The sequence below is a fragment of the Heterocephalus glaber genome, unplaced genomic scaffold, assembly GCF_053883595.1.
Source record: "Heterocephalus glaber isolate CG9 unplaced genomic scaffold, H.glaber_assembly_v1.0 deba00001871, whole genome shotgun sequence".
Taxonomy (NCBI): Eukaryota; Metazoa; Chordata; class Mammalia; order Rodentia; family Bathyergidae; genus Heterocephalus; species Heterocephalus glaber.
The window spans coordinates 221327-236441 of record NW_028258509.1 but is presented as its reverse complement, the minus strand read 5'-3'; the positions used below and the strand labels follow the sequence as shown (position 1 = coordinate 236441).

General features: G+C 41.2%; 2 protein-coding genes across 10 annotated transcripts in view; one reads left to right on the top strand and one right to left on the bottom strand.

Moving 5' to 3' along the window:
* Nucleotides 1–15: 15 nt before the first annotated feature.
* On the bottom strand, nucleotides 16–8302 carry LOC147820470 (PDZ domain-containing protein 11-like). 2 transcript variants are annotated; one of them, XR_015448481.1, is made up of 5 exons: nucleotides 7445–8302; nucleotides 7053–7079; nucleotides 6641–6710; nucleotides 6010–6069; nucleotides 16–5874 (listed from the first exon to the last, which is right to left on the bottom strand). XR_015448481.1 is itself a non-coding variant. In XM_087204186.1 (4 exons), exons 1-4 carry the CDS (start codon nucleotides 7622–7624, stop codon nucleotides 6062–6064), a joined length of 285 nt encoding a protein of 94 aa, XP_087060312.1. In that variant the 5' UTR covers nucleotides 7625–8302; the 3' UTR covers nucleotides 16–6061. The 2 variants fall into 2 exon arrangements, 1 of the variants encoding a protein (XP_087060312.1); XM_087204186.1 differs by having other exon boundaries at nucleotides 16–6069.
* A 37-nt stretch (nucleotides 8303–8339) lies between these two features.
* Nucleotides 8340–15115, top strand: part of LOC147820469 (chromosome-associated kinesin KIF4A-like) — a 111789-nt gene continuing 105013 nt past the window's right edge. For 7 of the 8 annotated variants that reach the window (XM_087204176.1, XM_087204175.1, XM_087204180.1 and 4 more), the window contains exons 1-5: nucleotides 8340–8493; nucleotides 8765–8905; nucleotides 9015–9129; nucleotides 11615–11805; nucleotides 13288–13380. In XM_087204176.1, coding sequence (XP_087060302.1) covers nucleotides 8786–8905; nucleotides 9015–9129; nucleotides 11615–11805; nucleotides 13288–13380 — 519 coding nt within the window. In that variant the 5' untranslated portion in view covers nucleotides 8340–8493; nucleotides 8765–8785. The remainder of the gene's footprint in view (nucleotides 8494–8764; nucleotides 8906–9014; nucleotides 9130–11614; nucleotides 11806–13287; nucleotides 13381–15115) is intronic. The other variant, XM_087204179.1, reaches the window with a different exon arrangement.

The following is a 15115-nucleotide window of genomic DNA, read 5'->3' as shown; positions in this document are numbered from 1 at the left end:
GCCAGGTTTGGAGGCCGACAGGTTCTGATCTTATGTCTTGAAGACTAGCAGTTTGGGTAGAGATGGAATGTCAATAAGCAGGTTGGGTGTATGTGTTTTCTGGGGAAGTTTGTGCAGGAGTGGAAGAACTCAAAACGGAGGGGAAAGAATAAAAACATTTCTTCAGAGAACTGAAGAACTCATCAGCTTCAGCTCCATTTCTTTCTCCCTCCCCATGCCTGCTACAGAGGCTGCTAGGTAAGGGAATATGAGGCTTGGGAGCCCTCATTGCTACCCTCCATTTAATGACAATGGAAATGAAAAGGTTTCCTCACAGTGTTGCTTTCAATACATGTGCAGTAGAAACATATAGTTTGGCTTCCTGTCACAACTGAGTGCTTTTCATGTGCCCTCCTTTCCCTTTCTACACCTCCCACCCTCTACACCCTGCTCTTGTGGGAATCGTCCTTCCCCCTCATGCATTCTATTTCCCTTTTCCCTTCTGCCTGCCCACTTGCCCTTACTTTCTTCTTCCATTCTCCTATTCCTTCCTTTGGTGCCCCCCTCTGTTCTTACTTCTTTTCTAGCACTCCTAGGGGACTTTTGTGTTGGGAGAGTGGTGAGTGAAGCCAGTGTGGTCAATGTGTGTGTGGGGTGCTACTGAGAGGGGGTTTGGGCACTGAGCTGAGAAGCAGGGAGGGGATCTCTTCTCTGGGGTTAGGAAATGGTAGTGAATGGGGCTCCTAAGCCCCCATTCTCCTCTGCTGAAAGCTCTGAGTACATAGTCATAGAGGAGTTTACTAGGCAGGAGCAAGGCGGAGCCAAGACCCAGAAGGCTTTGGCTGCGGAGGGAGATGAGGAGAGCTGAGCACCTAGATCTGATGCTCCTCTGTGTGGGAGCCCCACTGTAATGCTCTAATAAATCCTTTGGTCCAGACGTGCCTATCACTGTCCTTGCTATTTCCTCCTCGTGAAGAGTACTGAGAATGATCCTTCCCTTCCAACTCCCCTCTCCTTACTCCTGTGATTGTATTATCCTTAGCACATACTTTTCCCCTCTGTGGCCTGAGACTTCTCTCTGGCATTGTAGCCCGCCTTCCCTCCATGGATCCTTCAGTCTTCTCTCTGGCTGTGGCCATCCTCATCCCCACCCCATCATTCTAATCTTCGGATCACCCTACTGCTGTAGGTTGTGGTGCTGCAAGAGCCTGGGAGTAAGCTGAGAGGACAGGGCCGCGCCTAGACCTGGGTCCATCCTCACTGCCATTGGGGAGACAGCAGGTGGCAAAGGGCCAAATGGGGGAAGCCAGTTTTGCTCCCCACCCCCACCTGCTGCAATGTATGCTTTTGGATCCTGTGAGACTGGAAGCAGAGACTGGAGGTTTTGGCCTGGAAACCAACATGAAATACAAATACCAGGCTCTGTGCCAATCCAAATCAATATTCTGGGAGAGCAGAGCAGCCAGTGCTGCTGGGTTGGGCTTTGGAGATGGGAAGTTTGAATGGTATGAAGTGGGATGGAAGCTTCTCCTGGAAATTGAGTTCTTCCTCTTTGGGAGTTTGGAGTATGTGTGTGTTGGAGGTAGGGGTTCATGGAGACTGATGGGGAGAAAGGGCAATGGTTGGGCTACTTAGCTCCCTCTCCTACAATGCCAAAGACGTCCATCCTCATCTGCTTCATGAAGGAAAGATCGGACTGTTTCTTTGGCCAACTCACTTGGGGTGCTTTTTCTGTTATCCGTTGGAAGTGCTGGTAAGTTGAGCCAGGACAATCTCCTTAAGGGGCATTCTCTACTCGTGGTTCTAAGACTGCTTGGTATTGGGAATAGAGGAAGGGGGAGTCATGGAAAGTATGATTCTCTGTTGCAGGCAACTACTGGAATTAACTTCCAGGCTAAGACCATGCACTTAGTGGACCCAAAAGTGTTAAAAGTTCATACCATTAACTTTATTCCTTAACCCCATCAGCTCATTAATAGGTTAGCATTTCCCCAAATTAGCCTCCCTCAAATTACCAAACTTCTGTGATGATTCTTATTCTCTCTGCCCTTATTTATCTCCAACTGTAACATAGTTTAAGATGCTGTGAACCCTTAAATCTGCTGTTCTACAGGGTGTTTCCTTAATCATAATAGTATCTTGGGATTGGCTAGACCTGTCCTAGAACTTGGTTTGACGCAACAGCAGCCACTTTTCAGATATCCAGTCTCCTCTTAGTTTCTAGGTTTTTTTTGTGGTACTAGATTGAACCTAGGGCTTTTGCACTTGGCTACATCCCCAGATCTTTCTTTTTTAAAGACAGTCTCATTAAGTAGCCCAGGCTAAGCTTGAACTTGTGATCCTCCTGTCAACCTCCCATAGGGCTGGGATTCCAGCTATGCAGCATCCTAGTGCTGGAATTAAACAGTTAGGTACTAGCTCTTAAAAAGCTAGTTTCTTTTCCATTTTTTGCCATCTTCCTCCTAAATATTTGTTTTATACAGGTTCAGCTGCAGTTATGGGATGGCTGGCCAGGAATGCTTTTGCAGCCTAATTCTACAGCTTAATTTGTAGCCTAGCTGTATTTGCAATTCAACTATTGCAGTGGTTGTCTATGATAACACAAGTGAGTTATAGGATTTTATTTGACAAAGAGGTTATGAAGGAAGCAATAGGGAGGTTGGTAAGACTAGTAAAGAAAAGACAGGTACATTATTCTCTCCAAACTTCTACCAAGTGTTTCAACTCTGCAACATATTTTCTTGCAGACATTTCTTTCAAGGAGATGGTAAGTAGGTAGCTGTGTGGTAGGAAAGAGGCTACAATGTTGTCATTATGTTAGTGGGTAAGGAGACTGAACTGAACAACAAAAGGTCAGTGTAAGCACAATTTCTTCTGGCACAATTCAAACTCCACAGGGAAGGCCCACAAATGCTATTTACTTGGAGAGGAGTTATCAGTGTCAGAGAGCAGAAAGGTCATGGTTTTGAGGACTCAAGGGTTCCTGGCCACAGGGAAGCATCATTACACTTCACAAGAATCTACCCTTATCCACTAATTCTAGGTTACCACTTTCTGAGCCCTTCCATTGTTTCTCATTTGTCCAGAGAAGTCTGCAGAAATACCTTCTGCTTAACTGATGATGGACAAGGTCTTGAATAATGTTTATTTTATTGGCTGAAAAGACTGTGTTGAGAAGGAAAGCCACTCAGTAAGGGCTTAAAAGCAAATGGAGAGCACCACTGTCTTTTCCAGAGGATTATCTCTGGTTTTCTAAAAATCAGGATGTGAAATATAGAAATTTTTCCTTAAAAAAAAAAGGGCATATGAGACATCAGTATCATTTACTGAGAACCAAAACTGGTTACAATGTGAAAAATATAATAATACTCATTTCCTTTTATAATATTTCCATTGTACTGTCTCCACTACCCACCACCACTTTCTTTTGGATAACCTCCCATTGTCCTATCGCGGAGTCGGGGGCACGGTTCATCTTCCCAACATGCACCACAAAGGTCTGAAATTATCCTGAAATTTTCATTTGCTTGTCACTATTCACCCGTGCATAGCTATCTCTGGTACATGGTTTCTGCCCTTTTTTCCAGAAGTAACTTCACCTCTGGTGAAAGAAGCGAGTGTCCTTCTTCCCAGCTTTGCTGGGGTAGGGAACACACAAGCAGAGAAGGCAAACTTCCTTTGCTTAGTTGATGGCCAGGCTAATTTTTCTGCTTCTGTGGAACTTAAGGGATAAAGGGAATAACTTAGCCCAAAGTAGCTTCTTGGTTTGCCTTTAGGTGATGGGGATCAGTCAGAATTCCTCATGCTTTTGCTAGAAATTGTCCTTGGGAGTTGAGAGTTGACTGTAGTTATGTCATTCTATTACCTTCCTTAACATACACTTCAGAGGTTAACACCTACCTGGAGCCTTTTAAGTACTCAGGCATCAAAACTACTGTTCCTATCAATAGCTTGGGCCATCTCTGCCTAATCTGATAGATTTATATCATTTGGACTTTCCTTACAGCCTTATCCCCACCCTCAGGTATAGGGTTTACGTAGCTGGCCACTTACCCTCTTCTAGCTCCTAGGCGTACAAGTAAACAGAACCCCTGAAAGTGCTACCAATTTTCTAGACTGAATCTCACAGCTTCTTGCAGTGCTTGGGAATTCTACCTTTCCTTCTCAAACAGTTGAAAGACATCTACAGGAAGTACAGTTCTACAGTAGCTGGGATAATCTCAAAGGCCAATACAATTCATTCTCCACCATTTCCTTACATTCAACCTCAATAACTGCTCCTTTAGCCTCAGCCTGTTACGCTTACACTCTCCTCACACTGTATCTATACTTCCACAATGCAACTGCCTCATGCTGGTGTCGCAACACAGAACCATTTCAAGACCTCAAAGAGAGATCATTCCCCCTCTTTTTACCATGTTTACCACACTTCTTAGATGAGTTTTTTTAGGGTTAATCACAGTGTGAGTCTCGGACCTCAACAAGGCCACCTCAGCCAATACATTTTTGTGGGAATATCTAAACCTCTATTTTCTTTCTCAGATGGCCACTAGGGGGTCAGCAGAGCAAATAGGCCCAGAATAGAATAAAAGATTTCCCAAGAAACAGAGACAGAAATTTACTTGCCCTTCTGTTGGCGAGGGACAGCGCCCACCTAGCACTGTTACAGAGCCTCTAGAAGGAGTATTTCAGAAGAGCTGGGGTGGTATATATGGGAAGAGTCAGAGTTTCCTTATAGATATATCAGTATTTTGAACAGTGTTTCCCAGTGTTCAAAGACTTACCTTGCTTATTTAAAAAATCAGATTTCCACATTCTAAGACCAACAGAATCACTCTCCAGGGGAAGAAATTATAAATATTCTTAAATTATCTTACATTCTTAAGCTCCACAGAATCCTTTCGAGGGAAATTTGAAGCTTTCATCACAGGGCACTTCATTCCTACTGCTATCAATAGATTGGTAACTAGATATCTAACAGCATGGCAGAAAGTTCTTTGGGGTGGGGGTGGAAGAAAAGAGCAAAGTTGGTAGTTAGCCAATCTACAAGTTAGAAATTGGACACAATTTCTTATTGCTGCCTCTGAAAAGAAGTGCATCTAACCCTTGCTCTAAGTTCCAGATCAAAGAATCTAGCAAGGAAGAATTATATTAATTCTGTCCCCTGCAGAAAATGTCCAAAGCTCCTAGGGGAAGAGTTACTGTTTTTTCCAGTACCATTCACCAAACCATTCTTTGGTTACACTGTATATAGCTAGGGTTCTGTGGCCCCTCTAATGTTCTGGCCAGGCATAGAGGTTGTAGTTTCTGCCACTGATTTGTTAGAAGAGCTTTTTTGTTTGTTTGTTTCAAGAGCATCTTATGTCCAATCATTATCATTCAAAAGTCACATTTATCAGTATTGTGTTTAACTTCTGAGGGGCAAGGATGAAGAACAGGCAAATAGTGTCTCATTGGAGTCCCCAAAGTGTATATGAGAATTATAGTAGTATAAGGATGGGATGAGATGGCCAGGAAAATCAAATAGAAGATTCTTTTTTTCTACTGATTTTTGTAATCAAAATGTTAACATGTGTAGGCACCTAGCCTATGGCTTCCAGTAAATGTGTTATCTTTTCTAGCTGGGTTCTCTACAGGCTAGGCTTATCCTAGGCTTCACCATCCTTCTTTCATGGAATGAAGCTCATCGAGAAAACCAGGGAACTAAAAATACAGTACAGTTTGGGCAATGCAGTTGGCTGTATGTCTCTGCATCCACCCCACCCAATGTGTCAGGAAGGGGCTGAGAAAAGAATTTCCTAAATGGCTTCCTTGGGGCCCAGTTAGCTTGGGCTGCAACTGTCTAGTGAGCTGTAACTCTCTAGTGCACAGTTCTCTCTTTTTGGCGATGATAATCTGGGGGGAAGAAAAAAGAAAAGAAGGAACAGAACAGGTTATTTTCACGCCTGAGCTCCCAATTTCCCATTCTTAACTTCTGCAGCTTCTAGTCATCAGTAATAGGGGCCTGTCAAGTAAAAAAGTGGCCCTTACTGTAGGGAAAGAAGTGCACACGCATGCTGATTCACGGGCTGTCTTCAGGATCTCAACAGCCTGGAAGAAACATAACAGCTTGTACAAATGAAGAGATGTTAACCATAGCAAAATCACAACAGGTGGAATGAGATGACACTCCAACCCTCTGGGTCACTAATAGCCACTTCCTTCTGGTTCACTTCTCAAGGAGAGATGCTTTTATATCAAATTACAGATTAGGCTAACTTTATCCAATATGTCCAACCCATCCAACTGGGATGGCTTCTTGCATCACCACAGCCCAAGTGCTGTGCTCAACTTGCTGTGCTCAATATCTTGGAAATCCACATCATTCACAGCCAGAACTTGGTCCCCTTCTTGAAGTTCTGCTCGATGTGCATCAGAGTCAGGAATCACCTGGGTGGGGTAACTGCAGAAGGTGAAGTTCAAATATAAGGTGCTATTGTTTTTTCTGTGACAATGCAGGGAGACACATGGCTTGCTTGCCAAATGGAAAGTTTTGAATAAGAAAGGGGGTGTTACCATGTATGCCTATTCTGAGTCTATCAACTCAACATTCTCTGGGCTCTTGGGATATCAAGGTGCTACAATCTAATAACAAAGGGAAGTAGCTATTCCTATTGCATACCAGGCGTACACATCGTGGAGATGAAGATGCCTAGCTGGGAAGCCTTTCCTCCTTGGATGTGAAATCCCAACTGTAAGACAAGAGCACAGAATTGGAGCTCAAGATACACCAAAAACACAAGCACGGTGAGTAGCAGCATTGTATAACAGCTCAGGTGGTGTGTTCCTGAGGGAAATGAGAATTTGTGGAAATGGTGTTTTTCACATCCCATCAAACGACCAAGTTCTGGTATGGACAGATCTAGCCTAGAATTAGAGGCTCTCTATAAGCTTACCTGAGCTCCAGGAGGCTTCTTCAGTGTTACAATTCGGGGCAGAAACTGGGTCATCTCATTGTTGTAGACTGGGTGGTATACTCTATGCAAGGCAGCAACCCCAGAAATCTTACTACCAGTATAAGATGTCACACTTACCTTTTTCTGGAAAACTAATGCATCATCCTGAAATCAGGAAAAGATAAGGGCACAGACTTAATTTAGGTAGAATAAGTAACACTATCCCAATAAGTAGATGTTTAGCATGAGGACATATCAGCAACCTAGTGGCTCCCCACTTTTCACATTTTGACAAAATGAAATGTAGAATTCCAGAATTCACTGGTGTGAACGGATCCTGACAGAAGCCTTCCACAAGACATTCCCAATGTTCCCCTGTTGCTCAAAATTCATCTTCTGTGTCTTTTGGCTAAAACAAGGGCTGAGATTCACTCTCCATTTAGCTTTCTAACCCTGTCAGCCTACTTTTCATGCATCATCTCATGCCCAGGGGAAAAAATTCCCTTCTTGGGAAGACAGATGGTTCCCACCTCATGAGGAATCCATGCTGGGGGATTCTCATAGGCAGGCAGGAAAACCACTGGGTAGTCATCATAAGGAATCTGGCTGTCTGTCTTGGGCAAGGTCCTGGAAAGAAAGGGTGAATTGAAGTAAAAATGATTCAAAAGGGAGGGTAGTATACCAAGTTTCAGAAAGCAGTTCCAAAGCATCCAAGGCTGTCAGTTGACATTTAGGCACTAAGCTTGAAAGAGGAACTGGGCGTGGTAATGCACCATAATTCCAGTACTCTGGGAGGATGAGGCAGAAGAATCACAAGTCAGGGGCTAGCATGGGCAACTTAGAGCGACCCTGTTTCCAAAATAAAAAAGGGTGGGGGATTAGCTCAGTGGTAAACAGACCCTGGGTTCAATCTCCAGCTCGGGGTAGAGGATATACATTAGAGAAGGACAAAAGAGATGAGAAAAACCTAAATATATGGATGCAAAGCAACTTGCTAGAGTACCACTCTAAAAACATGATCTCAATTGTTGCAAAAATCCTGCAGAACAGATGTTACCGTCTCTATCCTAGAGAAAAGGAAAACAAAATCATGTCTAAAAATATCTATTTTCTAAGCTTAAGGAAGTGCTAACCCCAGCTATCCACAATCACCCTATAATCTCTAGGGGTAATAAGTAATGATGGAGTCACCACATCCGCTCTTCCTTAACCACTGAGCCACCTTTAGATCCTCCTCCCACACTGCCAGAGTCTAGCGCTCACTACTGCGTAAACGTCTCACCACACCAGCAGCCAAGCCTCAGCAGCTCCACAATAAAGACCCGGCCAATTCAGCCCGGGAACCGGAACCGGACGCTGGCTAACATCGAATAGGGGCGGGGCCGGGTTGCAGTGAGATTGCCCTCCCCTTCCTAACGCGTCATCCCGCGAGCGCCGACAAGCGTGCTCCGCCCGGAGCCGTCTGCGCTTCGATTGGCTGGCGCCTCTGGGGCTGTTTGGATACTTGGCGGTTGCTCCGTTTGGGATCCGGTGTCAGGAGACCGGGAAAGACCGCGGGAAAGGACGGACGTTTAGTTTGGTGAGTTACGAGGCCACACCTTAGCTCAGGTTTTGCTTTTCCCGTACCTTGGGGCTTTAGGTTTTTTGGTTTCTGTTTTTGTTCGGTTTTTTTCCGTCTTCATTTCAGATGCCTACTTACTCTTGAGAACGTCAGGCTGACAGGCCTATCCATCGTGGCCAGATCAGAGAGAGTAACCTCCGGAGGCAGTGATTCCAATGCAGACCGTTCTCCTATCCCTGCCAACTTACCAAGATTCTTTAGCAAACCTCTTCCCCCCTCTCCCCCGCAGATACAGTGTTGCGCTAGGGTCATGAAGGAAGAGGTGAAAGGAATTCCTGTAAGAGTGGCACTACGTTGTCGCCCTCTAGTCCCTAAAGAGATCAGCGAGGGCTGCCAGATGTGCCTTTCCTTCGTGCCTGGCGAGCCTCAGGTGCGTAGCAGAGTCCAGGACTTTTTCTCTGAATAGACGGGACTGAATTGCCGTGAAGGTCGTGGTCTAGCCTCTTTTCCCCTGATGCCTTGTCCCTTGCCTTCTGCAGGTGGTGGTCGGTAATGACAAATCCTTTACCTATGATTTTGTGTTTGACCCCTCTACTGAGCAGGAAGAAGTCTTCAATACAGCAGTAGCACCACTTATTAAAGGCATATTTAAAGGTGAGGCTAATTTGCCGACATTTCTTGAGCACGTACTTTGTGCCAGGCACAGTACTTGGGTTCTGCAAATCCAGGAATGAGTGAAACATGATTCTTGCCTTCAAAAAGCCCACAGCTAACTGGCATGGTGGCGTACTCCTATAATCTCAGCAGGCGAATCACTGAAAGTTTGAGGCCAGCCCGGGCTAAACTACACAGTGAGACCCTGTCTTAAAAAACCCGAATCGAACCGAACCGCCTCCCAAAGTCCACAGCCTAATAACAGTTGTGAAACCTAATAACATTTGTGAAACCTAATAACATTTGTGAAATACTCCAACCTTGAAGCTTGTTCATACTGTATTTTCTTTCTGTGGTTCTGTTAATCTTTGACTTGTACATATTTTTCTTTTTCCTGAAACCTCATAAGAGCTCTTTGATGGGTGCTGATGGTGATCAGTGTGCTAACCTGCTGGAGTTCCAGGCCTCAATATTCATTCTGTAGTATTTACTCAGGGATAAGTAATGTGGTTTTCAGACCTTGAAAGAATTCAAAGTCCAGGAGGTAGGAAGAGAGGTAGATGATACATAAATAATTTGGAATACATAAAAGTTTTAAAATTTGTTGCACCTATCTTTAAAAAAACATTTTAAAAATTACAAATATACAATAGAATCAGTGCTACTATGGAAGTAGCACAGTTTTCGTGGAAAGTGATATGAAAAACAAAAGGACATTAACTCTGTTTGGAGGATTTGGGATGAATTTCACAGAAAAGGGAACCTTTGAGATTGGTCTTGAGTGATGAGAATTCTTTTAAGTGGAGAAAGGGATTTCCTACAGCCCCTGAATACTATGACCAGTTAGGCTTTGATGTTGAATACCATAGCACTAGATAGTAGCCTGAAGATGTCTAATTGTTATCCTAGTACAGTGGTTATTCAAAATTCAAAACATTCATTTAAAAGAAGTAGAACAATAGCATACTAATGCTTTAAAGGTGAAAAATGCATTGTACCTAATCTGATGTAACTGAAACAACTGGCAAAACTGGAATGGGATTTGAGGATTAGATGGTAGCAAGTAGCTATGCAAATTTCATTAGTATGATGGTTGTGCTGGATGTCATGCTTATAGTTTTAATAGTTACTACTTAATTAGCAAGTTATAACAGTTGAGGTTTAGGTTGCAGTAAGCCCATCTGTTGTCTAATTGTTTCTTTTTAAAACCTTGCTATGGTTGTTCGCTGGGTTTATCTGCTTTTAATTTCAATCAGAACTTTTAATTGATAGGATGAAAGGAAAATGTTGAAATAACTAGTAATCTGGGTTCTCTGATGAAACAAAATATAAACATTTTTACTAGAACTACACTGAAACAGAACTAGACTAGGTCTTTCTGCAAATAGACTGATTACATTGGTGATAACAGAAAGCGTAGCCACTGTTCAGTAGTGAATTCCATTTATTTATTTGTTATTTATTTTTTTGGCACCAGGGATCGAACTTGGGACCTTGCGCTTTTGAGGCAGGCAGTGGAACCACTGAGCTAAATCCCCAGCCCATGAATTCCATTTAAAAACTTAGAAAACACAAACGAGCAGAAAAAACCAAAATATCACTTACTATACTAGGAGATAAACATCAAAATGTTAATAATGGATATCCTTTTGATCTTTTCATATGCATTTACTTAAACTTAACAGTTTTAACTTTTTGTCAGTTATTATCATGAACATCTTAAATAGATGATTTATCAATGCTCTATAAAAGTTAAGGATATATATCATGTTGAATCATACTTAAATAATGATTTTTCTGTGAGAAGCCAGATAATGTGGTTTGAGTACATTCTAAGTTCAGATAGGGAGTAGATACTTTTATAAATAGTAAAAAACAATGTTGCTGCCTTTTCAAATGAAGACTCTTAATCAAAGGAATACAAGCCAAAACTCCCTTCTATTTATATAGCTTCTAAGACTTTCTTTAAATTCCCATAATTTAAAATTGCTCAAGGTAGGGAGACAGAATTGTGTCTCTGAAAGGCTTTTAACTGTGGCTTGACTCCTTTCATTATTTTAGTCATATCTAAGTATTTGCCTTTGTAGCTTAATTGAGAGGGCACAATCTGAGGTTGATATTCTTCTTTGCTTATTTTGAGTGGTATAAAATTCTGGCATCCACAGAACTTTTCTTTGTGTCTGCTATTCCTAAGAAGTTCTGTCTTAGCTGGGCATAGTAGCACATGCCTGTAATCCCAGTCCTCACCTGTAATCCCAGCACTTGGGAGGCTGAGACAGGAAAATCTCTGCAAGTTCAGGACAACCTGGCTACATAGTGAGATCAAAGTCAACCTGAACTACATAATGAGAGCATCTCAAAAAAAACAGTCTGTCTTAAGGCTCCAATCTCACTTTTGTTACAAGTAATTGCTGAAGGAAATTGAGTATATTGCTTGAATGAAAATGTTTGAATGCTGCTATGCATATAACCTCTGTTTTGCCAGGATATAATGCAACTGTCCTGGCCTATGGGCAGACTGGCTCTGGAAAAACTTATTCGATGGGAGGTGCATATTCTGCTGAGCAAGAGAATGAACCAACAGTTGGGGTCATTCCTAGGGTAATACGATTGCTCTTCAAAGAAATTGATAAAAAGAGTGACTTTGAATTTACTCTGAAAGTATCTTACTTGGAGGTAAGTGATTTATCTTTAATTATTCTGAATTCAAAATTATCTTTGGATAAAGAAATAAATCCAAATCAGATTTTTCCTGGCATGGTTCAGATTAGTAAATTGTAGTTTTAGTAAGTTACATTTTAATAAATTGATAGAGAAAACTTACTGGCTCAGTTAGATCTGACTCCCACTTTGTTCTTTTCTTATTAAGATAGTCTTTAATAATCTGATAATTAGAGGAGTTAACATTGGCATATTAAAAATGATAAAAATTCTTTAATTCTAGTGTGGCCTCTATTACTGCTTCCCTGTAGAGTGTGCAGGAAAGTATTTGATTTTCCTTCACTTTTGAGACAAGTTATAATGCACCTTAACACTGAGCTATGTAAGTGTTAGTAGAATGTGTTTATTTACTATGTGCCAGACACTCTTAGGCACTTGAGTATATCACATACTTGAAAGATATCAGTAAACAAACCAGATAAAAACAATTGCCCTTATAGGAGTTTGCATTCTAGTATATATCAGCATACAAGTAGATTGGTTGATTATATCTAACCTTATGATACCAAAAAGACATTTAATTTAAGCATGCAATTTTAAATTTATGTGAATACTTCATCCTAAAGTTGAATCTCAGCATGTTAAGAGGCATAGGAGATACAGAGTTAGAAGAAAGGGAGTTAGACATCACTAAGATTACCTTTCTTGAGCTTAGATTACCCCAGTTGTGACCAAGATAATTGAATGTAAAAATAACTTTGGTACCTGTTATGTTAAATAATGGCATCAGCAATAATATCAGTCAAATAATCATGTTTGCTATTTGTTAAACTTTGTTTTAAGTACTTAAAATTCTGCTTTCTGTTGAAATGCTAGTTGCTACATTTCCTTTTTCTTTCCTTTGCTCTCTACCTCCAACGTTCCCTCCCCCAAGGACCCATTGCTTACATTTTAACAAAGTATGTGAAGCTGATGCTGTTATGAAACTATCAAAGAACTGAATTTGGGCATTCATATAATTTTACATTTGTCTCCTTTTCCTAAGAGACTGTATTAGGAGGGCATTCTCAGCTTTGGGGATATAGTTTAGTGGTAGAGCTCTTACCTGGCATGTGTGTGTTCTGAGTTCCCATCCCTAGCACCCAAAAAGTAGGGGGAAGAAGAAGAGGGTACAGTTTCAATTTTCTTACAAGTAAATTTGTGAATTCATTTTTATAAAATATCAAATGGTTACCTATAAGGTTAAATTCCTTTTTCTGTGGTGCTGGGGATTAAACCCAGGGCGTCATGCATGCTAGGTAAGTGACCTATCACTGAACTACATCCTCAACCCCTCAAAGTCCTTTGCTTAATTCTAAAATATAATACGTGCTTATAGTAACCAAATTTTAAATATAGAAAGTTGCAGTGTATTTTAAAAGTTACCTATGACCCCACTATTCAGAGATTACCACTGTTAACATCTTGTTTTTGCCACTTCATTTTCAACAATATCAGATTTACAATGAAGAAATTTTGGATCTTCTATGCCCATCTCGAGAGAAAGCCTGTCAAATCAATATCTGGGAAGATCCTAAGGAAGGCATAAAGGTGTGTTTGTCTTTCATTTGATGTTATTAAAACTGTTAGTAACTACTAAAATTCACATCCCTTTTCTTTGCCACTGTGGTTTTAAATGACTATTAACATCTTAGTCCTTCAGGTTTTATGTGGTTCTAATTCCTTTTGTTGATCTAGAATTCCTAGGTGAGGTCTTATGGGGAAGGAAGATAGGGAAGATTCATTATTTTATCACCTTCCTGTTACACCCTGAAGGAGTGCTAATGTCAGTTAAACACTTATTAATTATTTACAGAGTTATGAGACTGAGCTGTCCAGTATGGTAGCCACTAGCTACAAGTAGCTATTTAAATTTAATTTAATTAAAATTGAATAAAATTTAAAATTCAGTTCCTCATATACACTAATCACATATCCCTTGATAGGTATGGTTTATATTGCCATATTGAATAGCACAGATACACAGAACATATCTATGATCATAGAAAATTCTGTTTTACAGTATTGTAATAGGATGCTATTAGAATGTGAAAAATTAAATATGACGTTTTAAAAATTTGCAATACCATAAGAGTTCGGTTGTTTGAGATTCTCTGGTATAGATACAGGATGAGGAAGCAGAGACTGAGTATACAGGAGTGGGAGAATCAGTCTGGAAATAAAAGTAGGTACCACAGACATAGAAAAATGTGGAGAAATAATAACTTAGACATCTCCTTTTCCTCTTCTCTGCACAAAGAATAAACATTAGCTGGGCATGGTAGCACATATAGGAGGCTGAGGCAGAAGGATTGTCATGAGGCCAGCCTGGGCTACATACAGTAAGTCCCTGACTTATGAATGTATTCTGTTCTGGTAGAATGTTCATAATTCTAATTCATTCATAAGTCTGACAAAGTGAGTCTTTTTTTCCCTTTAGTTTCTATGGTTGCTACTTTGCGCTTCCTAGCAGCCCCCTCCACATCACCTCTGCTTTTCCTCTTGGTTCTGGATATCCTGGGCTCGGATTGAGCTTGTACTATTGTACACTAAGCACACAGCGGCACAACTGTGACAATGTTCAGCAGACATTGATTTATTCGCATCTACAAATGTTTGTAATGTAAGGTCCATTTGTATCTGTGAAAGTTCGCAACTTGAATCTTCATAAGTCAGGGAATTACTATAGTGAGTTCAAGGCCATCCTGAACTACATAGTGAGACCCTATCTCAAAAAAACAAAATGAAGAAACATTGGAGGTTTGGGGTACAGGTGAGGGGCAGATGCTTTTGCTCCTGAGGGTTTTTTTGTTTTGTCTTTTTCTCCTAGGGTCACTGTTAGCTAGGTACTAATGCAAGTTTGAAGGATGAGGCCTGATAAGCTTGGAATATAGGAAGACTTTGGATAGTGGGAATAATAAACCTGGGCAAAGTACATGCTATCATCAGAAAGAGTGTTGGTACTGAGCCAGCTCTTGATCCTGTTCTAAGATTTTTTATCCCATGCTAAGGCAAGAAGTAAATCCCAGCCATTGTTGGAGGTGCAATAGGCAATTCAAAAAAGCATGTGATCCTAACAAAGATTAGGGTGTATTAAGACAAGTTTGTAAACATTTTTTCAGATGAGATAGATGGGATTTAAGTAAGGAGAGGAAAGAAGTAAGAGTATTCTTGTAGAAAGGAATAGCTTCATCAGGAAAGCAGAATAGGTCTAGTCCCGTCTGTCTGGATTAGAGGATTTGGCTGGGAAGTAACAGGATATATGTTAGGATCAGATTATGAAGCC

Excerpts from the sequence above, each read along its gene's own strand:
- LOC147820470 (XM_087204186.1), bottom strand. The coding sequence starts at position 7,624 with ATGCTTTGGAACTGCTTTCTGAAACTTGGTATACTACCCTCCCTTTTG. Across the intron at positions 7,080-7,444 it reads CAGCATGGATTCCTCATGAG|GATGATGCATTAGTTTTCCA; the intron begins GTGGGAACCATC and ends TCCTGATTTCAG. Across the intron at positions 6,711-7,052 it reads CATTAGTTTTCCAGAAAAAG|TTGGGATTTCACATCCAAGG; the intron begins GTAAGTGTGACA and ends CTTGTCTTACAG.